At 41.3% G+C, this 23,690-nt stretch overlaps 2 protein-coding genes across 2 annotated transcripts in view; both read left to right on the top strand.

Annotated features, from left to right (window-relative positions):
- The window catches only part of LOC310988842 (collagen alpha-1(XX) chain-like), a 38,801-nt gene extending 21,634 nt beyond the window's left edge, over window positions 1–17,167 (top strand). The window contains exons 13-42 of the mRNA XM_083975621.1: window positions 500–645; window positions 1,157–1,286; window positions 1,430–1,569; window positions 2,805–2,931; window positions 3,037–3,176; window positions 3,279–3,411; window positions 4,615–4,760; window positions 4,842–4,971; window positions 5,865–5,981; window positions 6,088–6,234; window positions 7,037–7,093; window positions 7,476–7,514; window positions 7,667–7,805; window positions 8,686–8,828; window positions 10,059–10,168; window positions 10,889–11,047; window positions 11,141–11,218; window positions 11,702–11,788; window positions 11,884–11,937; window positions 12,014–12,109; window positions 12,242–12,295; window positions 12,386–12,439; window positions 12,517–12,570; window positions 14,635–14,706; window positions 14,800–14,835; window positions 14,967–15,033; window positions 15,126–15,314; window positions 15,429–15,506; window positions 15,899–16,060; window positions 16,420–17,167. Coding sequence (XP_083831747.1) covers window positions 500–645; window positions 1,157–1,286; window positions 1,430–1,569; window positions 2,805–2,931; window positions 3,037–3,176; window positions 3,279–3,411; window positions 4,615–4,760; window positions 4,842–4,971; window positions 5,865–5,981; window positions 6,088–6,234; window positions 7,037–7,093; window positions 7,476–7,514; window positions 7,667–7,805; window positions 8,686–8,828; window positions 10,059–10,168; window positions 10,889–11,047; window positions 11,141–11,218; window positions 11,702–11,788; window positions 11,884–11,937; window positions 12,014–12,109; window positions 12,242–12,295; window positions 12,386–12,439; window positions 12,517–12,570; window positions 14,635–14,706; window positions 14,800–14,835; window positions 14,967–15,033; window positions 15,126–15,314; window positions 15,429–15,506; window positions 15,899–16,060; window positions 16,420–16,448 — 3,113 coding nt within the window. The 3' untranslated portion in view covers window positions 16,449–17,167. The remainder of the gene's footprint in view (window positions 1–499; window positions 646–1,156; window positions 1,287–1,429; window positions 1,570–2,804; window positions 2,932–3,036; window positions 3,177–3,278; window positions 3,412–4,614; window positions 4,761–4,841; window positions 4,972–5,864; window positions 5,982–6,087; window positions 6,235–7,036; window positions 7,094–7,475; window positions 7,515–7,666; window positions 7,806–8,685; window positions 8,829–10,058; window positions 10,169–10,888; window positions 11,048–11,140; window positions 11,219–11,701; window positions 11,789–11,883; window positions 11,938–12,013; window positions 12,110–12,241; window positions 12,296–12,385; window positions 12,440–12,516; window positions 12,571–14,634; window positions 14,707–14,799; window positions 14,836–14,966; window positions 15,034–15,125; window positions 15,315–15,428; window positions 15,507–15,898; window positions 16,061–16,419) is intronic.
- A 1,284-nt stretch (window positions 17,168–18,451) lies between these two features.
- dpm1 (dolichyl-phosphate mannosyltransferase subunit 1, catalytic) lies at window positions 18,452–22,470 on the top strand. Its single transcript, XM_083975209.1, has 9 exons — window positions 18,452–18,617; window positions 19,001–19,100; window positions 19,314–19,347; window positions 19,449–19,525; window positions 19,940–19,965; window positions 20,137–20,232; window positions 20,512–20,580; window positions 20,689–20,803; window positions 22,002–22,470. Exons 1-9 carry the CDS (start codon window positions 18,487–18,489, stop codon window positions 22,104–22,106), a joined length of 753 nt encoding a protein of 250 aa, XP_083831335.1. The 5' UTR covers window positions 18,452–18,486; the 3' UTR covers window positions 22,107–22,470.
- Window positions 22,471–23,690: the final 1,220 nt, after the last annotated feature.

Below are 23,690 nucleotides of genomic sequence, written 5' to 3'. Positions count from 1 at the left end.
GGTCGAGCCGACCAGCGTTTCCTTGTTGCGAATCATGAGAATAACGCAGCCGCATCGCCGTTTATGGTCGGAACTACGGTGGTATGTGAACCTCTTTGAACCTCTGACTTTAATTATTGATGAATGAAAACATGAGTCCGTCTTGCGCCCGGTCAAAGAAATGTACGGTGCGCGCGGAGGCTCATAAATGTAGTGTGAAAACGCTTCGCTTTTCCAAAACTCCTCGTTGTCCCTTTAACTATGTTAAGCGCTGTAGTGAAATTGTTACTTCCTCTGAAACTCTGATGCAAAGAAAGAAAGAAAGAAAGAAAGAAAGAAAGAAATATTGGATTGGATTGGATTGGATTGGATTGTACTTTATGTGTATACAGTATATACTGTATACTGAGATGAGAATATACACTGTAAAAAATGAATAAATAAAAACACCGCTCACTTGTTAGCCAAGAAACTCGAGGTGTCTCCTGAATCTTTCCACTTTTGTCTCCGCCCGCCTCAGTGGCCCTGGCAACGCCCGCCAACCTAGAGGTGACTCCATTCTCCTTCAGCACGCTGCGGGTGAGCTGGGGCGCGGCGCCCGGAGCGACACAGTACATGATCCTGTACTCAGCTCTCAACCACGGAGAGCCCGACGACGCCAAGGAGGTGGGGACTGGTTTTCTCTCTCTGTCAGTTTGTGTGTGGACTAAATGAATAAAAAAAAACTACTTAAAAACACCATTAAACACAAAAATTCAAAATCTTATAACTCCATATTAAGATGTCTGTTTTTAAACAATTAGTTGATTAGTTGAGTACTTTAGTTGTCAGAATCTCTTCTGAAATTTCTCTTGCGTCCAAGACACTTGTTTCTCATAACAAAAAAAAACCATTACAAAATATAACACCAAACAAACATCAGACAAAATGTCACATCAGACAATAACCAAAACATTAGAAAAATATAACAAAATATAACATGAGACAAACACCAGGCATGTGACGTGCTATATAGGTCACATGCCTGGTGTTTGTCTCATCTACAGTTTTACAGATTTACAGTTTTTCTACAAGGTGACTGTTCTGCTCTGCGCTCATGCATGCAGAGACTGTCCCACCTCAGGACCAGGTGTTGTATGACTGTATCAATGAGTTTCTGACTTCGTACTCACTGCAGGAGAAATTCAGTGCAGACCAGATGGTGGTGGAGCTGGCAGGGTTACTGCCTGAGACAGACTACTCCGTCACCCTGTACGCTCTCTACGACGAGGATCCCAGTGACCCCGTCACTGCCGTCGCTACCACATGTACGAATCACCTCTTTGATATCATTGTTCTTTCTATTCAACTCTATTCAATGCACTGTGTCAAACAAAAACACTGCGTAAAATAAGCTGTTGCACTGTGCTGCTCGTTTGTTATCTTCTTAATCCTCTTCTTCTCCCTGCAGTCCCTCTGCCTCCACCTCTCAGTGTTCAGTTCCCCATGGTCACCCACAGTGGGCTGAGGGTGAGCTGGGTGCCCGGAGCCGTGGACGTCCCCGGTCATAAAATCACCTACAGCACCAACCACGGCAGCGACGTCAAGCAGGTCAAATAAAAATATACACTGATGTTAAATCACAAAATGTCTGTGTCCAAAATCAACTCCAGCTTGTGATGCAGGGAAACACAAATCTGTAATGTTACCCTCACAGACTGCTTTGATTAAAAGACCCAAGTTCATTAAAATCCATAAAATAAATGTTAAGGAAACAGATCTCACTCAAACACCTGATAAATATGAAGCTTTTATACATCTGAGAGGTCCACATCTGCTAACAAAGTCTATCCAAACCGTATTTAACTTTTGAATGTTCTAATTATTCACCATAAAGATTTTTTTTTTTTTACAAATGCACGCATACAAAATTATACAAGTGGTTTTCAGAATCATTTGAAGCTTGGGTTTCTCAAGCTGTATGAGGCAAACAGACTCACATGGAAACAAAGTAAAAAAAAAAAAAAAAAAGATTTCATTGATTCAAAATACCAAAATACTCTCTCAAGTGTACTAGGTTTTGTTTACTGGTTTGTAATACCCCAAAAATGAGCACATTTTACTCTTCAGTAAGATCCATTATGTGTGAGAGGAGAATACGTACTTTTTGTATTGAAGCCCTCAGTGACCTTTTTATATATTTATTCCCTCCAGTTTCTGAAAAAACTTTTTTGAGATCCTGACAAAAAGAAACTTTGTTTCCCCAAGAACACAGTGCATTGGAAATCTGGACAATAAAACAACAGAAATAATATTCATTGAAGGAACAATTATTCAGTGCAGCAGGAAAATATTAATCAGTGCATCATGTATCTATTCATTCATTCTCCAGCTATATGCCTTGATATAGACATATGCACATTAGTGAGTGGCTTCCAAGAAGAGGTAAGAGAGGCTTCTTTCTTTGTGAGCCTGATGTTGTTATTAACTACATAGCTGAGCAGCTCCAAGGCCTAAGCAGTCTCCATGGATACAAAAATGAACACATTTTACTCTTCAGTAAGGTCCATTATGTTTGAGAGGAGAAAACGTACTGAGATGTATGGAAGCCCTATGGAGGCCCTAGCCTAGCAGCTCCAAGGCCTAGGCAGTCGCCATGGACACCAGCATGATGACTGAGAGATGCTGATCGGCAGACGTGACAGAAATCATAGGCGCATGCATCTGTGATTGATTGTCACATATGTAATATGTTATCTCTGGAACGCAGAGGAGATGAAATGTACAGATGTATGGCTGCTCAGGGCTTCCGTAGAGCTGTTTATTCATGACAAACATCTTTCCAGGTGGAGGTAATGGGGCTGAACTCGGTGCTGGTGCAGAACCTGTCCTCTTTGTCCAGGTACCTGGTGTCAGTCCAGTCTCACTACCCACAAGGCCTTTCTTCAGCGCTCATCAGTAACGTCACCACCCGTAAGACACACCGAGAAATACACGTGTACTTCATCTTAAATGTCCTTAAATGTTGTGTGAGAGGAATGGTTTTTGAGTGATGATGATATTCTCCTCGTCTCCTAGTGAAGGTGCCCTCGCCCTCGGACCTCAGGGTGACTAATTTCTCAGGCAGTGACATCACTGTGCGCTGGGAGGCGGCGGCTGACGACGTCGTGTCCTACCTCATCAAGTGGATCTCGCTCAGCGGAGGAGACCTGAGACAGGTGGGGGAGGGGGACAGCAGGTGGGAGTGTGTAACGCGTTGCTATGGTTAACATAATACATGAATAAAGTGTTGCTCTCTTTCTCCTCGTTGCGCGTCCTAGTTGAGGGTGAGCGGTGAGAGCGAGGGGGCGATCCTGGAGGGGGTGGAGGACGACAAGGAGTACCAGATCTCTCTGTCCGCACTTTATGGAGATGGAGCTCAGAGCGAGGCTGTGGCCATACGCTACAGCACCTGTGAGTCACACACACATGTAATCACACACTACACAAACACACAAAAGATGGACAGTGCAGAAAATAGTTTAAATCAGGGATTCCCAAACTCTGGTGTACAAGCTGCTGCTAAGAGGTGTATGACATGAAAGGGGTAATGGCGACACTATGGTGTTATATTTTACAGACAGACATTATTTCAAATGGAGTTTTCACAGTGTAAATAGTAAAATTCAAGAAAATCATTTGTAAATCTGAATTAAAGATTTTTTTTTAAAAGTTCCAGAAATCTATCTGATAAATTGACTGCCTTTTTTTTTTATGTGTCAGGCATTGGGGTTGTGTCAGCCAGGTTGGAAAGTAAAAGGGGGTGCACGCGCTAAAAAGTTTGGAAATTGCTGGTTTAAATTAACACAGAAAACCTCAATGAAACTGGTGCAGAAGGGACATAAAGACGGGAACACAGCAACTCTGAAAATCCAAACTAAGATCCAATAAACTGACAAGATTCATCCCGACGGACACATGAAACATCAGGGGACAAAACAAAGACAGAAACTAAGGCTGTGGTTGGAATTATCACAATAATCTCCCCTCTCTTCTGCATTTTTCCTTGAAAAAACAAAAATGAGGTCAAAGGAAGATGTGAGGGAGTTAGGAAAGGATTAAGGAAAAGCCAAAAACAATCTTATATTAATATCTGTCTTTGTCGCACTGTTTTAGAGTCATGTTGGTGAATGGATTTCAGTTCATAGTTGAAACTTCTACTGTTGCCCTCTAACTATAATCTTTGGTGATTTAAGAGATGATGCAGAAGGAAAGGACCTGAATAACATTATTAGTATGGTGGGAAAAGCCTTTATTTTTAGAGCTACAATTAAATGGACACTTGAAAAAGATATTAATAGAAACAAAGAACAGAGCTTAATTTTTGAACGTGGGTGGGGACTTTTGAGCCAGGGTGAAGGTTGGACTTAATACCCTTTACCCTGAAATTAGATTTTAGTAAAAGAGGGCCTTATTATTTCCTATTTCTTTTTTTCTTTTTTTAATGTTTACCTTTGTTTTTGTTTTGTTGCTTGTTGTTGTTTTTGTCCTGCTTTTGATTTAATTTTGTATGTATATCATGATTATATATTTGCTTACATAATTATGGATTTGTATTAATGATTTAGATTTTTGTGAAAATAAATTAAAAAAAAAATCTGTATCGTATCCCTGCAGTGTCTGGTGGAGGCCCGTCCAGTGTGTCGGCCTCTGAGGAGACGGCGGTCAGCCTGATGGTCAGCTGGGTGCCTCCCAACGCTCACGTCCTCCAGTACCGCGTGTCTTACACTGCACTGACCGGAGCTGAAGCTCAGGACAACACTGTATGTGAGCTGTAAACCAGCAGCACCTCCGTCCTCTCTACTCTGATGCTTGGCTTTGAAAGGTGGGCTTGTTTTCTACAGGTGTTGGTGTCAGGGGCTGAGAAGCGGGTGGTGCTGGAGTCTTTGCAGCCGGACACACGTTACAGCGTCCTGGTCACTGCTGAGTACCACAACAGAGAGGGAGGCAGCGGCTCAGCTCAGGGCAAAACCAGTGAGTTCCACAGACACTGAAGTACACTTAATTAATTGGTCTCAGCACCCACATTATTACAATATATATGAAGATAGAAAAGCTTAAGGAAATCTGAATGTTATTAAGTTATCAAGAGTCATCCCAACTCCCCAAGTAACAAAGGGAGCCTGAGATCACCCAAATCTTGTGTGAATTCACTATGTGAATATTCAAATAATACATTACTTTGATTCTTCCTCATGTTCACATTTAGCACGTCCGTAGAAATGATCAAATTTGCATTCACACTGTCACTGGAGGTGAACAGCAGTAACGTGGGTGCTCGGTGTTGGAGTGGTTAGAGCAGGTCAACTCCAGACTGAGACCATCTTTACAGGATGTCATTGGCCCAGTCTCTCACCCTGATGTCCTGTTATCCAGTGAAAGGCGAAAAATGCCCCCCCCAAAAAAAAAAAAAAAAAAAAACATCTTCAATGGATTTGAAAAAAAATGTTTTTTTCTGATATAAACGTTGAAGCTCTAAATTTCTGAGTGGATCTACTTCTACTACTGTCAATAGTCAATAATGACTACACACTAATAAGCATTCTCTTTGAATTATTAAATACTTAGTTTATCATTTAAAAAGCATTCTTCCTCGCTCATTAACTTAGACCTGTGTTCATAAATTACATGCTAATAAGCTTCAGTGTAAGAATTATGTTATGTTTTAAAATGATGCATTAAGTATTTATTGATGCCTGACCAGTGCTGAATAGTGTGTAGATATTATAAATTTACCAAAACATGATTTTTATCATGCAGTTTATACACATGTCGACATTATTCTCTCTTTCCCCCTGTTTCTCCTGCTGTGTGTCTCTCTCTCTCTCTCTCTCTCTCTCTCTCTCTCTCTCTCTCTCTCTCTCCAGCCAGTCTGCGGGTGAGCAGTGTGAGTGTGGTCCGGTCCGACCACTCCAGCATCTGTGTGTCTTGGAGACCAGTGTCTGCAGTCGATGGATATCGAATTGTCATCCAGGCTGTCAAAGGTAATCTATAGTCAGATCCATAGTAACTGACGACTCCATGTTCCTAACACTCTGAAACACCAATGTTAATTTACCCATTGGTGCCTCTGTGTGTGTGTGTGCATAGATAAGGACACGAAGGAAGAAACAGTGGATGAGTCCAGCAGCACTCACTGCTTCACTGACCTGGTGCCAGAGACTCTGTATCGTATCAGTGTGCACTCCCTCCTCGGCTCAGCGGAGGGCGCTGCCGTCTCCATCCTCCATCCCACAGGTTTGATTTGGCCTTGGTAACTCAGTGTGCTACATATTGAAGGGAGTCTGCTCACCATTAAGGCATCTGCTTTAAAGGTATAGTTCACCCAAAATTCAAATTTCACAAATTTTCTACTCACTGTCATGTCGTCTAAGGGTTGGGAGAAGTTTCAGAGTCCTCCGTGCCTTTTTGGAGTTACAGCGGGGCTCCGCGCAGCACTGCATGTCCATATGACGGTCACAAACGGGGCTCACTTTTCTTTGTCCAAAAAGACATCAAAGAACAACCAAATCTTGCGCGATTTGCACTGACACCCAGTTCACGGCTCCACCGGTGACACAGGAAGAGCAGTGAACTGAGACACTGGGAGCTTCCGCTACAAACAGGCTTAAAATATAGACTATATATAATATAATAATATATTTTTCGGAACAATTTCTCATGTCGGAGCTTCAATACAAGAGGGACATTATAGACGAGCTGTGTGGAGGTATTTGGATGTTTTTTGGTGTGTCTTTTTGGATGAAGAAAAGTGAGCCCCGTTCGCAACCGTCATATGGTAATGCAGTGCTGCGCCGAGCCCCCCTGTAACTCCAAAAAGGCACAGAGGACTTCTCCCAACCCTTCGTCGATATGAGGGTGAGTAGAAAATGAGTGAAATTAGAATTTTGGGTGAACTGTCCCTTTAATGTCTTTCTTATTAGATGAATTATAGATGTGCGAACAAAAAAAGGAACCATTAGTTTCCAGTTGTGAAGTAGAAGTCTTGACATTTCCTTTCCTAGATTATGTGATGTTTTTTTTCTTATTCCTGTCACAGCCACAGCTCCGGTGAGAATCCCCATCCATCCACGGATGTATCCGATCCACAATGAAGGTGATTCACCAGTCAATCACACTCTTCTTATTCTGCCACAATAAATGTAATTAGAACGACCTGTCGACTCCTGCTGGAGTCCAGTGGTCCAGATGACTCCAGCAGGTGGTCAATTTCTTTGTAATCATCTGGATGATTGCGTCACTTAGAATTAAATTTCCTTGTAACCATCGATTTGAACCACACAGATGTCAGTCAAATCACTACAATAGAAGAATTCTCCAATTTTATAGGTAATTCTATGAAATCATCCCTTGTTAGTTGGAAAGTTGATTGTATCCCTGTGAGACTCGTGTTTGTTTTTTTTCCACTTGCATTGAAAATGCTGCTGCTGCTTTGTCAGCTTCGACTGTGGCTCAACACTGCCTTCTTGTGTTTGCAGTGTGTCCTGAAGTCACCATCAGAAACAGCATTGTCAAAGGTGAGACCAGCGAACTGTCCCCACGCATGACCGCAGACCCACTCAGGAAGGATCATTTTGAAATCATTAAAACAGCAGATTTAAAATCAGAAGAATAAGAAAGCAACGAGCACGGTGCCTTTTTATTTCTGTTGCGTGTTTTGTCGTCACAGGTTTCAACATGATGGAGGCGTTCGGTCTGACCCAGAGAGCTCACTCGTCCGTCGAGGGCGTGGCAGCCGAGCCTTTCGTCTTCAACACCGTCCCCGCCTACACCCTGTACAGAGACGTCCAGCTGACACAGAGCACCAAGTGAGCTGCTGTTTTTTTTTTTTTTTTTATCAACACACCATGTATGTACCTGCGCTTCTCATAAATGCAGCTTCACGTGAACTGATATAAGTGACCCTCAGTACCTCTTCTTGAATTTAATCAGCAGTTTGTGTTGAAGTCAACTTTACTACTTCAGCATGCTTGAACACATCAGGAGCTGACAAATGGCAACTGAAATAAATAAAAGCAAATAAAACAAATGTATAGAGTGAGGTTTCAGGGCTCACCAAGCTCGCAGGCCCCTTAAAGATGCATTTGTTTTGTTTTTTTGGCAATGATTTATCCATATACAGTAACCTGGCAGGTTTGGAAAGTTGGTCAAGCTGGATGCATTGTACAAATTCAAATTAATTATTCATTTTGGTCACATGACAACCTCCAGATGTGTGGCAGAAATCCACTCGCAACCTGTTGTGATCTGTTTAAAGGAGAGAGGTCTGATCCCCTTCAGGTTCATGTTCACATTTGGGACATGTGTTGCTCACAGCTGTGCTGCTGGACAAATATTTGGTCCTTGTTTTTTTTCCTGAATAAGACGAGATGCACTTGGAACAGAACATAAAAAGAAGACCATGAAAAGAAAGGTCTCATCATTCAGATTCCACACACATCCGATCATCTTTATTTTATGACTGAACGGGAATAACTGTGGAGAACCAGGGACGTGACAGGAAAAGCAATGAAGCATCTCTTTGACTTCATAGACATTAAAGTAGAGATTGTAAGGAGATTGTTCGAATAATTTATTATAATAGCCACGGAGCCGTTGTTGATACTCTTATTCATTCTTCACTGTAATCTCACATTAATGTAAATATTATATTAAAGCTTCTGTTTCACGCCCCCCCCCCCCCTCCAGGTTTATCCACCCCGCAGGTTTTTCTCCGGAGCACACCATCAGCATCGCCTTCCGCGTGTTGCAGGACACTCCCAGGGAGCCCTTCGCCCTCTGGCAGCTCACCGACGACGACTTCCAGCCCAAGATGGGAGTGGTGCTCGACCGTGAGTGACATGTCTCCACCTGTCAGTGTCCCACACTCAAGACTTAACATCTGGACGTCCTCTCAGACATCTGCCTGCTTACATCTCCTCTAACATGTGTTCACTGTCTCTAGTTTTCCAGTGTGGGTCATAGTTTTATGTAGAGCTGACAACAATTAGTGAATCAACAGAGAAATCATCGTCTACTATTTGATATTAATATTTAATGTTGAGTCTTTTTTCCAAGTAATAATAATTCATATAAGTTAAAGTTTCTCAGTTGTGACTATTTGCTGCTTTTCCTCGTCATTAAATGTAGTTTCTGTGTTAGTCAGACTCAGACATAAGAAGACATTTCACTGGGCTTTAAGACATCCAGACTTCCATTCTTTTCTAACATTTTTTGGCTTTTTGCCTTTATTCGATAGTCCACAGTAGAGATAGACAGGAAAGGGGGAGGCAGAGAGAGGGGGAATGACATGCAGGAAAGGGCTGCCCGACGCGGGATTCGAACCGGGGCCGCCTGCGGTGAGGACTGTAGCCTCTACATGGGGCGGCCACTCTACCCACTACGCCACGCACCGCCCCCTTTTCTAACATTTTTTGAATCAAACAATTGATTGACATAATTATTGGTTGCAGTAACTTTTATTTAACTTCACAAACCAGTTCCATTCCGACACACAAACACATATTTTAAATAATATTTTTTTTATAATATTGCAGTTGTTATATATAGTTTTTATATAACTTGGGGTTCAGATATAATGCTTCAATGTTTCTGTTGCTTCAGAGCTTTGTGATCATGACCCATTATACCTGACAGGAGTAAATGTGTTTTATAAGCAGTCAAACTTGCAAAGATGCTAATTAAGTAATTGATTACACTATTAACCAATTAATCTCTTGCTTCACAGTAAAAGGATGACTGTGTTTTTTCTTCTTTTACTAATATGGGCAAAGTCTAAAACCACCATTGTTAGTAATTTCAGACTGAAATAACTTTTTATTGCTTAGTTTAATCTTTTAAGAAATTACATGACGCCATTAGTGACCTTTTCTTTTTCTCATGTTGGTTTGGCCTCAACTTTCTCTTCACCTCTCTATTGAACTTCAGGCCATCAGGGTTTCACAGTAGCACTGAACTAATGAGACTCCCTACCTTCCTTACACTCAGCCAGGTCAAACTGACAAGCTGAGATTTTAATGTGAGAAATAAAAGTTGAGCATCTGTACTTGTACTTTCCACAGCGACCACCAGGCATGTGATCTACTTCAGTCTGGACTACAGGGGAGAGGTGCAGGAGCTGACCTTCGACCAGCCGCAGGTCCACAGACTCTTCTACGGCAGCTTTCACAAGGTCAGATCATGAGCACTGAGCAGAAAATGAAACACTGCTGCTGTTCATTTGATTGCTGATTCTTTAATGAAGGAGAAATGTCAAGCGATGCAATGGAAGGATCAAGGATCGTGGTTAATTGAGGTGGTTAGAAAAAGTCTCCACACATGAGGACAGAAATAAAGACCAACATAATTCTACAAGGAACCAAAAGAAGAAGAACACAGAGTCAATGGTGCAAGTTTAACTGAATTTATCATCAAAGTGGGTCATAACTTAATCAACACAGTACACATGTTTTAACAGGAGCATACCAGAATCACTCATGTCCATTGCAGATTCAAAGTCAGAGGTTGAAAAATTTGTGTGTTTTTAAGTTTTCTTGAGTGTCGGAGTAATTCACTAACTGGTATTTGTACATTCATGGGTACAGGAAACAGGAAGTGCAGACATGAACTTCTGTACCAGTTTGACAACATAAATATAGGCTGAAAAAAACAGGGCTGTGTTTTTAACCTATAGCAAAATGTGTCCATGGCAACATTAGTCTTCCTGTTGACAGCCCCTCAAAGACCTGACACAACAGGAACTGTACTGAAAGTGTTAGGGTGCAGTTGTCTCACTCCTCTGAGGGGAAGCCCATAATGTCTTATTTTGAAAAGACACTGCTTCATCAATCTGATAGTCTGGTTTTATGTGATATATTATTATAATCTGGGTTTCATCTCCTCCACTCGGCAGATCCACCTGTCGATCAGCCAGGTGAGCGTGTCCCTGTCTGTGGACTGCCAGCGTGTGGGTGAGAGACCCGCCCGTCCTCTAGGAAACCTCCCGACCGACGGGTTTGAGATGCTGGGAAAACTGGTGAAGACCCGAGGACCCAATAGCGGATCTGCCCCGGTACTTTCCTCATGTTCACATCTATTTAACGATCTTTTTAACACGTCCAATCTGTCAATAATATTTACCTCCTGTGTCCTTCATGTTGTTCAGTTCCAGCTGCAGTCCTTTGAGATCGTTTGTAACACCACGTGGGCCTTTGAGGACACCTGCTGCGACCTGCCTGGAGTGGTCTGTTCACTATACAGTTACACCCATTCAGCCTAATGGTCTCGTTCAGTCATGACACTCGTTCGACGATGAGAAGTGGACAGCTGTAACATCAAAGTGTGAACCTCAGTGTGATATGTCAAACAGAAATAAAAGCTTTAGTAAAGGAAGAATAATAATAAAAAGAAAGTTATAATCTGTGACTTATACAGGCTTATTGTGAGCTCATCCAGTGTTTGACATGACAAACGAGTTGAGTGCTCACAGTGAAGGTTCATTACAGTTCACTGTTGAACAAAAGGAGCAAAATTGAGCAGTTGACATTTAAACTCTTAGGTTTAATTTGCAATTTTAAAGTGAGATGTGTGAAAATGACTCATACCTGTATGACTCTCTCCCTCACACAGTCATGTTGCTGTCATCACTTTTCCTACAAGGGCGAGTCTTTTTGTTAATGTCCATTGTGTGTGTGTCTGTTGTGTCTTTTTTTGTTGTGTGTACCAGAGAGATGAGGAGAGCTGTCCTCCCCCGGCCTACACCTGTACCTGTTCCTCCGACGTCCCTGGAGCTCCTGGCTTCCCTGGACCAAACGTACGTCACCTTGAGACCTGGAATCTTTTTTTCCCCCTGCGTGATCCGGCTGTTTGAGAACATGTTGACATTATTTTCTTTTTCTTTTTGACCAGGGAAAACCAGGTCCCCGTGGTGTGAAAGGCGAGAAGGGAGAGCAAGGCGAAAAGGTGATAAAAGAATATTCAAATGCACATTTATCAAAATCTGATCGACGTCTTCATGTAAGTGTTCTTTTTGTTTAAGGGGGAGATGGGTCCTCCAGGAAAATCTGGATTTGAGGGGGGCCTTGGACTCCTGGGCAGCGCAGGACCCAGAGGAATCGCTGTCCAGGGCAAAGCGGTGGGAAATTTATCATCTTTAAATATGAGCCTCTGTACACTGTGGTTGTAATCACGGATCACATCCTGATCAACTGTTGTCTTAGGACTTCCCGTCAACAATGTGTTTTGTGTGTTCATGTTTTCCTGTTAGGGTCCACCGGGTGCAGCGGGGCCAAAAGGCGAGCCAGGGCGACCTGGACTCCAGGTGAGTTCAAACTGAAACAGCGGCGTCACTTAAACTCAGATAATCCCACACATCTGTTTCTCATGGCTCCATCTCCATCCGTCCCCGTAGGGTTTGCCAGGACCTCCAGGTCCAAAAGGGGAACAGGGGATCCCAGGCCCCCAGGTGAGCTGTTAGATACAGGACAGTGAAAGTCAGCAGCTCTTCATCTGTTCTTAACTCTGTGCCGTCTTGTCTCACAGGGCATCAGAGGGAAGGAAGGTAACATCGGTGCTCCCGGCATCAATGGACCCAGGGTGAGATAGGAATATTATTTTCAATCATTTATGTAACATCAGATCAAAGTTCTACATTTAAAAAGTTTTTGTTTTTTTAAATCTAATATCATATATGAAGTTTGGTAGACTGTTGATAATTTTTGCCCCAAGTCGATGGATCCTGATTTTTTTTTTTTTTGTGACCTCTGATCTTAGGTCAAGTGACACCATCAGGCACAATTTACACTTAAACCACCAGCTATTAAATAGGCCCTACTGACTTATATTTATAAACACACGTTCTGAGAATGAACTGATTTCATTCTGTACATTTTATTTTGGATTTTCCTTTGGCGCCACCTTAAGGTAGCAAATCTTACTTCCCAGACTAAAATGCAGGTCAACTCAAAAGTTTTTTCCCACTCAACAGCAAACTGAGCATATTTCCCAGCAGCTGTTTCCATCCTGTCTCGGTCCTTTTTTGTTAAATTTGCCTTTATTTGAAAAAATGTAAAAAATGACACCTGGCACGATTCAAATGAATAAAGCACTTTAGTTCCCAGTTCAGGATCATGATAAATAGCCTGTCGATATAAATATGAGGCAAGGGAAAGGGAGTGATTATTGCAGCCTGCCCTGACAATTCACTATTTACACACACTTGCATTGAAAAACATCACCTCTGACGTGGCACAAGGTCGATGTAAACTGGTGTTTCAGTGATTAATCACAGTTTGAAGGAGAGAGTGCACGAGGTCACACTCTGTAGACGCCATCCAAGAAGAAGACCATCACTCACTAAACTTCACCAAAGGATTCACCTTTGCCAAAGAACATGATGATGAATGTTGGCAGCACATTCTTGATGAAACCAAAATATTAGTTTGAATAAGCCTGTGAATATTCTCATTTGTCCAGGTCATAGTTATTATTAGTTTGAATCAACAGAGGTCCAGCATCCAAAGCTATCCAAACCCTCTTGTTAAATAGTGAACTAACTGTGATATGCCTTTTTTTTTTTTTTTTGGAAAGCTGAGTTCCAATTCATTCTCCACACCCAGGCCTGATCACTGCCAGACCAGCTGAATCAAGAAATCACTTCAATAGAACCTGTCTGACAAAGTGAAGTTGGCTGAGAGATCTCAAATAGCAACAAATCATCTAAAGAAATTCAAGAACAGATGGAAAAACAAAATAATTGACATCTACCAGTCTGGAAAGACATTTCTAAAGCTTTGAGACTCCAGTGAACCACAGTCAGAGGCTTTATCCACTAATGGAGGAAGCTTGGAACAGTGGTGAAAAGCTTCCCAAGATGGCTGCCCTACCAAAATACTATAAAAAATAAATAAATTAAAAAAACATTTAAGTGTGACAAAGCTGCAAAAAAGTAAGAAATCAGGAAATACTTTTTCACTGTACAAATAGCTGTTATTCTCAGCTGTAAACCCTAGGCTAAATATAATCATAAACAGCTGAAAACCACAGGACATTTCTGTTCTGATAGTCAGCGGTGTAAAGCTCAAGCATGTGGGAGCCTCCTTTCATATCTAATGGGTCTATAATAAAAAGTCAAAGTCTATTGTATGTAATTGTGGCTCATTTTGATTTGATTATGTACAGCCTATATAATAACTACTAGCTAGAGGGGTCCAAAATGATTTATAGTTTTTTGTCAAATTAGGTGAACATTTTCCACAGCTGAGCCAACGTACCCACCCACCCTTCCCACCCCCGGACCTCACCAATTTCTAAAACCTTGGCTACAGCCCTGGTTGCAGCTGGTTAATTAATACAATTTCAGTTTTATCTCAAATTAATGGGCTTCATTGTTACTGGCTAAAAAATGGTATTGCACCAACTGAACAGGATCTGTAAAGACTTGATATTTTAGTGATATCAGGGCTGTGCTCAGGTTTGTAATGTACTGGGTTTGTGGGCTTGTTCAAATCTGTAGTTTAGTTGTTTATTCACTGTTCCACTTGTCCGTGTGTGTGTGTGTGTGTGTGTGTGTGTGTGTGTGTGTGTGTGTGTGTGTGTGTGTGTGTGTGTGTGTGTGTGTGTGTGTGTGTGTGTGTGTGTGTGTGTGTGTGTGTTGTTCAGGGTTTCCAAGGAATGCCAGGACACCCAGGACCGTTAGGGGAAAGGGGTCCCTCAGGACCTGTGGGACCTACGGTATGACCAGAGGGACAAACAAACAGCATCAGTCACACTTGTCTGCACCTTCGATCGTTTATGTCTGTGTCCCTTGTGTCTCTCACCTCACAGGGTCTGTCGGGTAATAAAGGGGAGCGAGGAGAGAAGGTGGTTACATGTTTACACTCTTTTTCTTATTTCAACTCTGAACAGCAAAGAGATCGTTTTACTGCCATTTCAAAAATGTTACATTGGGTTTCATTGGAGCCACAGTTGGTGAGTGTGCTGATGTTTTACAGGGGGAACCTCAGTCTATGGCCATAATCTACCAACTGGTCACACAGGCCTGTGAGCAGCTGGTGCACAGTAAGTTTTCTGCCATGACCAGCTCTTCTATACTCATCGTCTCTCTGTGACTTGAAATAATAATAAATAAATAAATTCTCTCACCTTGTCAGAGGAAGTGTTGAAGCTCGACATGTTCATCAACGAGATCAGTCGTAAACCAGCTCCCATTGAGGAGCCGGTGGGGCCCCCAGGGGAACCTGGTATACCAGGACCCAAGGGCCCACCGGGTGACAGAGGAACCATGGGTAATGTTGGCCCACGGGGGAGACCTGGCAGGCCTGGATATCCAGGAGAGCAGGGTAAGACGTGTTGGAAATTAAATACTAATGATACCACTGATCTGACTTTTAGGAATTATGATTGTGTCGACTGTCATTATAATATCACACGATGTGTGTCATTCCTTTCTGCAGGGCAGAGAGGTCTCACAGGGCAAAAAGGTGACGCAGGGCCCAATGTCCAGGGGCCCACTGGGGTCAAAGGATTTGCAGGTACCTCTTCATGTGTCATTTTGTGCCCTTATTGAGTTCATATGTAAAGGCTATACTTTTTGCAATGTACCTTATTATATTGTATATATTATATGTATATTGACAGTTTCAGCTGTAGTTGTATAGCCATCTACCAGTCTGGAAAGTATAGCCTTTACATATGAACTCAAAAAGAAATATAATCAGAAGTAGGCTAGATGAACTTGTTTGGACTCTTCATCTGTGCTGGAGTTTATTATGTACTGAGGCTTAGAGTGAGTGGATACTAATAAATCAGAGGTACACAAGGGAATTTTTAATAGTGTAATAAATAATGTCTGTACTGATATAATACATAATTGTCACACCAAGTATCAGTAAACAGTTCTGTCCTGATGGTCCTGTACCTGCAGGTCCTCCAGGTGAGTCCAAGCTGGGAGGCCCTGGTACCAGAGGAGATGATGGTAAGTCTGGACCCCCGGGGATCCCCGGACCTCTTGGACAGCAAGGCGAGATCGGACCACCGGGTGTGTGCGACAGTAGTGGAGGCTGCCAGAGAGTTCCCCCACAAACAGGTTAGTCACAAGGAAACGGGTCTCCTGACTCTTGTAACACACAGCCTGGTCCAGGATTTATAATCATGACATAGACAGAGTTCAGGATTAATGTTGTTTTTCAGTGAGGCAACTTTTTATACATTACGGATTGTAACAATACAGATTAAACAACATCTACTCCAGGCGTCTTTGGCAGCTCATTTTTCTACCTTACAGAGACAGTCAGCTGATGTTTTCAGGCACATTTGGCCAGCACAACAAGCTTGAAATACAACACTGAGATTTTATCACTTCAGAAATAGTTTTATATGGGCGAAAATGGCTCCAGCCTCCACTTGACTGTTCTTTGTGTGTGTGTTTGTGCTCTCTTCATCCAGAAGACCCTTATTATGGCTACCAGCCCTGAGTGGACATGAAGAAGCAAGCAGCGATGGTAAGGTCACTGAGTGACTGACATCTGTTTTGAGATGACTGTGGTTCCTCCGGAGCTGAGTGACAAACTGGAGACTGGAGCTTTAAACAAACAGAAAGAAAAAGCACCACTGAGGAGGTTTGGTGTGTTGAACTCACCACTGACTGATGCAGAAGCTTTATCACATGTGAGAAAAGGAGATAAAACAGGAAGGATCTCTCTCTGTCCTATTGTTACTGCATTCTTTGACATAAAAAATAAACAGCTGAGAAGGGAAACTAAGAATATAGTAGGAAGCTCTTTAATGTAGAATAGTGTTTTGATGAACAGATAGCATCATAATGGAAAATATTCTCCCACTGGGATCAGTAAAGTGCTGTCTTATACACCATTATTCGCACTGAAACTTTTTTGTTTATGTATCCATGCACTGTATCACGTAGTTTAGCCATCTGTGTTACTTTTCTACCTATTTCATCTGCCATTCTAACCTTAACTGCCTCAATGATAATGAAAGCGTACATACTCCATGGTGTAAAAGCCTCTTTTTGTTCCATGGTAGAAATGATACTGTGAGAATGTCTTTTGTCCTGTGTATGATAATTTGTATATTGTTAATTATATTTACTGTACACAATTATTCATGCTATGATATGTTATACATGTATGCATTTGTATTGAAATTCATGTTTACATTTTCTGATTTTCTGGGATTTGGGGAGCGTGCGTGCTGTGAGTGTGAGAGAGAAAGTATTTTGTTTGTTTTGTTTTTGTTTGTTAGTCTGTTTTGTAATGTTTTTGATTTTGTTAATAAAATTTCATTAATATGGCTCTGATCACCTTTATTCCAAAATACAAAATAATGTGACTGTCCTGATTGACAGGATAATGTTGTGCTGTGAAAGTCAGAACGCTAAATCTGTAAAACCTGGCAAAATGTGATAATAATTAACATTAATCAATATAATAATCAAAATGTCAGTCGTTTGTCGGAACCATGTTGAGGAGAGAGTTTCCAGTGGTTTCTATTTTGAAGAGCACAGTCGAGGTTCCAACCTGTAAGCAAAAAGCTCCGTCAAGTTAGTCACCAGTGGTTCGCCCGTTTCCGGTTTTGAGGTATATTTAGGTCTATTTTTCAAAATAAAGAGCGCCTGTTCATAGCCACCGGGGACTGGAGTTCAGCTTAAAGCAGTAGTAGAGCATAGTTAACAGAGAATAAACAGCATTATTTCATTTTTTAAGTGAGGACATAACCAAACAACATTTCCCAGTGTAATTTTCCTTAAAAAAAATTCTTAATTGTAAGATGTTACGGTATTAATGTTCAGAATGACACCAAGTGGGTCTTGACTATAATACGACTACACATGGTTCAGTGTTTCCAAGATCTTTCTTTAATGTATCAGTATAGCTGATACAATTTCAGTTTTATCTCAAATTAATGGGCTTCATTCTTACTGGCTAAAAAATGGTATTGCACCAAATAAACAGGATTTGTAAAGACTTATATTTCAGTGATATCATCAGGGCTGTGCTCAGGTTTGTATTGGGTTTCTGAGCTTACATTATTGGACCCCTCTCTAGCTAGTAGTTAAATGGCTGTACATAATCATATCAAAATGACCCACAATTACATAAAGCAGACTTAGACTTTTTATTATTATAGACCCATTAGATCTGAAAGGAGGCTCCCACATGCTTGAGCTTTACATAATTAACAAATATTTGAAGATGTTTTATTATATTCAGCTATCCAGCAGTATATAAAGCAATAAAAATGAGCTCCAACTTCACCAGATGCAGCATTCGTGATGATCACCTATTAATCAATTACTATAATTCACTAATATAGTCCGTGTGTGTGTCTGCCTCTCATAAATTAATAAATAAATTAAATTAAATTAAAATAAACATGTTTGCATTTTCAATGGTGAGCGCGCCAATACTTAATTTATTTTGAAAATATTAAACCGGATATTATGGGGATTACTGGGACTTGACACAACTGATTTTAAAGTGGATTCAAGTCGCCATGGCGAGCCGAAAAACTTCTGCCCCTAACCGGGACAGTGAGGACAAATACTCCGTGTTATTACCGACCTACAACGAAAGAGAAAACCTTCCTCTTATTGTCTGGCTGCTGGTGAAATACTTCGGAGAGAGGTGAGCAGCTGCTGGAGCCGACGGAGCTGTGCTAATGTTGCTGCTAGCGCTGCTGCTGCTAGTCAGTGATGAGCTGTCACTAAACCAAATGACTGGTCCTCACTTCAGGAAGGAGGACTAACACTTAATTTAGGGCTAACGTCAGAATTGATTCAAAACTTTTTCTTTCTTTAAAAAAAAAATCAATAGTTGCTAAATTGTGATTAATAGATTTGATTGTGTTGATATCAGTGGCTGAGTAAAGCTGTGTTAACCGTCCTCACAATTATAGTAAGACGAAAATGTGTGTGTTTGTGTGCGTGCGTGCGTGCGTGCGTGTGTGTGCGCGCGCATGTGTCAGACCTAACCAGATTGACCTTAAATTGAATTTGCTGTATTTACAGTGGCTACAACTACGAGATAATTGTCATTGACGACGGAAGCCCAGATGGCACGTTGGAGGTGGCAGAGCAGCTGCAGAAAATTTATGGAGAGGACAAGATAGTAAGTAAAGACTCGGGGTTAATCCCTGGCCTTGTCTGAGCTGAGATGAAGCAGACAGTGCATGTTGTAACACAAAGTGTAAAATCTGTATAAGAGCTTATAAACAACCTGCTGAGACAACAACAGGTTGGTTGGGTCAGATGTTGACATTAGTCTGACATGTTTTGCTCCAGTAAATGAATACACACCCTCATTCTCTGTTCTGTGCTGCAGCTTTTACGGCCTAGAGCGAAGAAATTGGGCCTAGGTAAGATTTCTTTTTTATTTTAAAGTGTCCAACATGTGTTAGAGTTGTTCTATTAGCTCCTGCCATGTATGTACTAATGAACTCCTGTTTGCTTTTCCTAGGCACTGCCTATATCCACGGCATGAAGCACGCAACTGGGAACTTCATCTTCATAATGGACGCAGATCTTTCCCATCATGTGAGTGCAGCTCGTTTCATCGCGTGTGTACACAGTAGATTCACTCCCACCTGTGTTTGCTTGCCTTGTCCTGGCGTGATAATAGAAGATGCCACGCAACACATGAAGCTGAAGCCAACAGTTAGTTGTTATAAAATCTGCCAGCTACTTTTTCAATTAACTGGTTCATCTATCGGGTTGGCTTAATGTCAGAAACCTTTGATTAAATCTACGATGTCCTAAAGCCCAGTGTGATGCCTCTAAAATGCAACAATATTAATGAGACAACGATACTCACTTGTGATTATTATCAAAATAGTTGATGATTAATTCATTCATAAGTTTATTAATTCAACTCTAGCAACCATTATCTTTTTTTCCTTTGTTCAGTGTTTGATATTTTATCGTTGTTTGTTTTTGTTTGTTGTTTTCCAGCCCAAATTTATCCCAGAATTTATTGAGTAAGTGTTTCCACTTCCTACCTACTTGTATGTTGACATTTTTTCCCACTTCATGTATGTACATGGTCAAAAATCTCCTTATTTAAATGATGATATTTAATCACAATGCCACAGTTGACATTTTTTTTTACACATCCTGTAGTTACAAGATTGTTTTGTGTGGTTTGTCAGCAAGCAGAAGGCGGGTGACTATGACCTGGTGTCTGGTACTCGATACCAAGGCAACGGAGGCGTGTACGGCTGGGACCTGCGCAGGAAACTCATCAGGTAACTGGGAATCAGGGAACGGTTCACTGTCTTTAGTTCCCACTCATTCGTCCCCGATTACACAGAGTGCGGGATTGGGATTGGGATGAGGTCTAATTTTCTCTTTCTCAATTCAATTCAGTTCAAACAGCTTTATTGGCATGAACATAAATGTGTTGTTGCCCAAGCACTTTACAAAATATTTACATACATATTACAATATTATAATTTATATTTAGTACGATACAATACAATTTCTCTCTCTCTCTCTCTCTCTCTCTCTCTCTCTCTTGTTAACAGTCGGGGAGCAAACTTTCTGACTCAAGTGTTGTTGAGACCTGGTGCTTCAGACCTCACAGGCAGCTTCAGGCAAGTGGTGCAAGTGCTGTGAAATAAGTGTCTCTGACTGTTGAATCGTACGTGCGTGGAGCCATGTTTTTCTCTTCACTCCTGCCGCTTTGTCTCCTCTCCTGTCAGGCTGTACAAGAAGAAGGTGCTGGAGAGTCTGGTGGAGCGCTGCGTGTCCAAAGGCTACGTCTTTCAGATGGAGATGATCGTCCGCGCCAGACAGCTCAACTACACAGTGGGAGAGGTGAGGACCTGTCATCGAGCCATTGACTCCACCATGTATTTATGTGTTTTTGTTTAGATCAGAAGACACTGGGACTACTATTCAAGAAAACCTCACACACACACATGCAAAGACTGCCCTTGTACAAATCACATCCCTTTATCATGATGTTAGGATAAAAGGACATTATAAAACTAGCAGCACTCTCACCTTTGGTGAGCTGATTATTCCAGGCTTTGATGGACAGGGGGACAAATGAGTTTTTAAAACGGTTGAGCCTGCACTTGTGGTCTGTAAAGCCGCTGCCTGAGGGGAGGAGCTGATACTCAGGGTAGGAGGTTATTATTTACCAAGTGCACATATAATAAATCCTTTTCTCCATAATGAGGCATCTACAATGACAAGGACTTGGCTCATGAATTGGAGGAAATTTAAATTGTATTTCATTAGATTTTACTTTTCTTTCTTTTACATTATTTTGAAAAGTGTCCTCATCAAGAGATTTTTAAATCCAGTTGTCCTGAATTCAACTTTTTAAAATTTTACATCTTTTTGTGCATCCACACCACATTAGACTGGGTCTATCTGAAAGACCACCACAGACCCAGACTTGTTACATGTGGACTAGTTCAGTAAACTGACTGAGATTTGATTCAAAACCTCTGGTCATTAGACCAGGTTTAGTTCATAAACTGGGCTTTTCCTGGGTCTAGTTTACCTGGACTTGTCAAACTGAACTAGATTAACAAGTAGACTTGAGAGACTCACATTTAAACTCACATTCAGGTTTATTAAACCTGTGTTGCATTTGTAAAAACTGGGAAAATGGTCAGGCCAGGCTCCAACACCACTATATTTAAAGTTGAAGAAATATAACACGTCAACCCCACAGACTATATAAAGCTCAGGTTTATGAAACACACACTCTGGTCATAGAAACAAAACAAGGTTTAAATAAAAATTGTTTTTTCTGTATCAGCACAACATGAGACCACATGTAGCCTAAAACACACTCTAGAAAGATTTATAAAACCAAATAGTACAGTTGTTTAATACAACTGTAACTACAAGTGGAGCAGATACTTTACCCTTTAATCTCACAATTTGAAGCCCAGGTCAACATCGTGACCTTGTATCCAGACTCTTGGATCTTCTAAAAAAAAAATTTTTTAAATGTTTTTTTTCCTAACTCTTCCTAACTCTTTCTTCCAAACAACAGGTTCCCATTTCCTTCGTGGATCGAGTTTACGGAGAGTCCAAACTGGGAGGGAACGAGATCGTGTCATTTGCAAAGGGACTGCTCACGCTCTTCGCCACAACATGATCAGCGATGCATTCACTGTTGACATCCCACAGTTGTATAGCTCTTAAAGTCGCTGTCTTACATACTCCACTGTAGTTCAGTCAGGATTGTAATGAGGGGGAAAAAGCTCCACTTACCCACAGTCAGACAGTGACATGACTGCAAATGATAAGACATGGGGGGGGCGGGGTCATCTCTCTCCCATGTTAGCAGTAAATAAAAAATAATTCCCTGTCAGTAGCTGTCCAGAATGCTGAAGGAACGTAGCGCTTTACATTCCCATCAACCTCTGTCATGAATTTTCAACAAAGCAGATGGCGTCTCATCATTCCCAGTTCTGCACTAACACAGCTGTGAGAGGGGTTTAAGATTATCTGTGACTTGTTTGTACAAAATTAAACAGTTTGTATTGTTGGCTCTGTTCTCTTCTGATTGTGCTCCTGTCAAAACTTCAAACAGGTTTCAGAGAACGATCAGCTGCTCTCACTGATCAAGGTCAAAGCGGCTGACTTCATAAACACAGGCAGGTCAGAGTGAAGATTTTTAATATGTCAACAAACAAAGTGACTTCAGGTCCATCCTGGGTGATTGTGATGATCACTTTGAGGCCTAACTAACTTCCCTCACAGCAACTGTTACTTTGTGTTGAGGCCATAGAAATCAATAGACATCAACTTGTAAATTTTGGTTGGAGGTCAGATCCTGCTTTCCTGATTGTACCGATGACAGTGTGAAGTGCAAGGCAAGAAAACACACAGATGCCCTAAAAGCTCTGCAGGTTAGTTGTATTTCATTATGGGGTGTGTCAGTTTAAATGCAAGTTTGTGTAAGACCCTGAAGGCACCAGTGTTACATGAACATGAGCATTCTTGTGTAAAAAAGGGGAAAAAAGGCGAAATTTACAAGAGCAGCTCAAGCACAGGTAGAAAAAAGTGGAATACATACCGAAAGAAAGAAAAGTCCAAAAAATGTATTTAAAACAACAGTGTAATGTAGCACTATTTTTATGTCACTGTCGTTTTTTTCATCACCACTATTTATATATGGCTGTAAAATATTATTACCACCTGGTGCAAGATACTTTCTCATTTACAAGTACTTTTTAGTCAAGTCCATTTTTACATACATTGTGTACACTATGCAGATAGGATGTGTTTTTAACACATTTTTACTGTAGTTTGGTATGGTATTCTTATTCATTTCAGTACATCTTTATTTCTGTCTGTTTTTTCTACTTCTGTGTTTGAGCTGCTGTAACTTGTAAATTTCCCCATTGAGGGATGAATGAAGTCTTATCTTATGTACATAAATATACACCCAACTTAAATAAGAATGGGACTTAAATATGAAAAGTAGGCTCCTGTGTATAAATATAATGATGCACCAGGTAGCAGTGGTAATAACATTGCACACTCTTATGTAGATAGTGGTGAAGAAAATGTGACACACACACAGTGATGGTGGGGATGGTGGTTGTGGGTTGGCTCACTGATGATGAGGATGATGAAGAAGCTGATGAAGGGAAGGAGTTAACCCATGCGGATGGACACCTTTTTTCCATCCCTCTACCGTTTAGATACAAAGCCACTTTAGGAAGGTAGTTCC

The sequence above is a fragment of the Trachurus trachurus genome (assembly GCF_905171665.1).
Source record: "Trachurus trachurus genome assembly, chromosome: 7".
NCBI classification, from domain to species: domain Eukaryota; kingdom Metazoa; phylum Chordata; class Actinopteri; order Carangiformes; family Carangidae; genus Trachurus; species Trachurus trachurus.
This window is presented reverse-complemented; position numbering and strand designations above follow the sequence as displayed.

Excerpts from the sequence above, each read along its gene's own strand:
- dpm1 (XM_083975209.1), top strand. The coding sequence starts at position 18,487 with ATGGCGAGCCGAAAAACTTCTGCCCCTAACCGGGACAGTGAGGACAAA. Across the intron at positions 20,581-20,688 it reads GACCTCACAGGCAGCTTCAG|GCTGTACAAGAAGAAGGTGC; the intron begins GCAAGTGGTGCA and ends CTCTCCTGTCAG. Across the intron at positions 20,804-22,001 it reads TCAACTACACAGTGGGAGAG|GTTCCCATTTCCTTCGTGGA; the intron begins GTGAGGACCTGT and ends TCCAAACAACAG.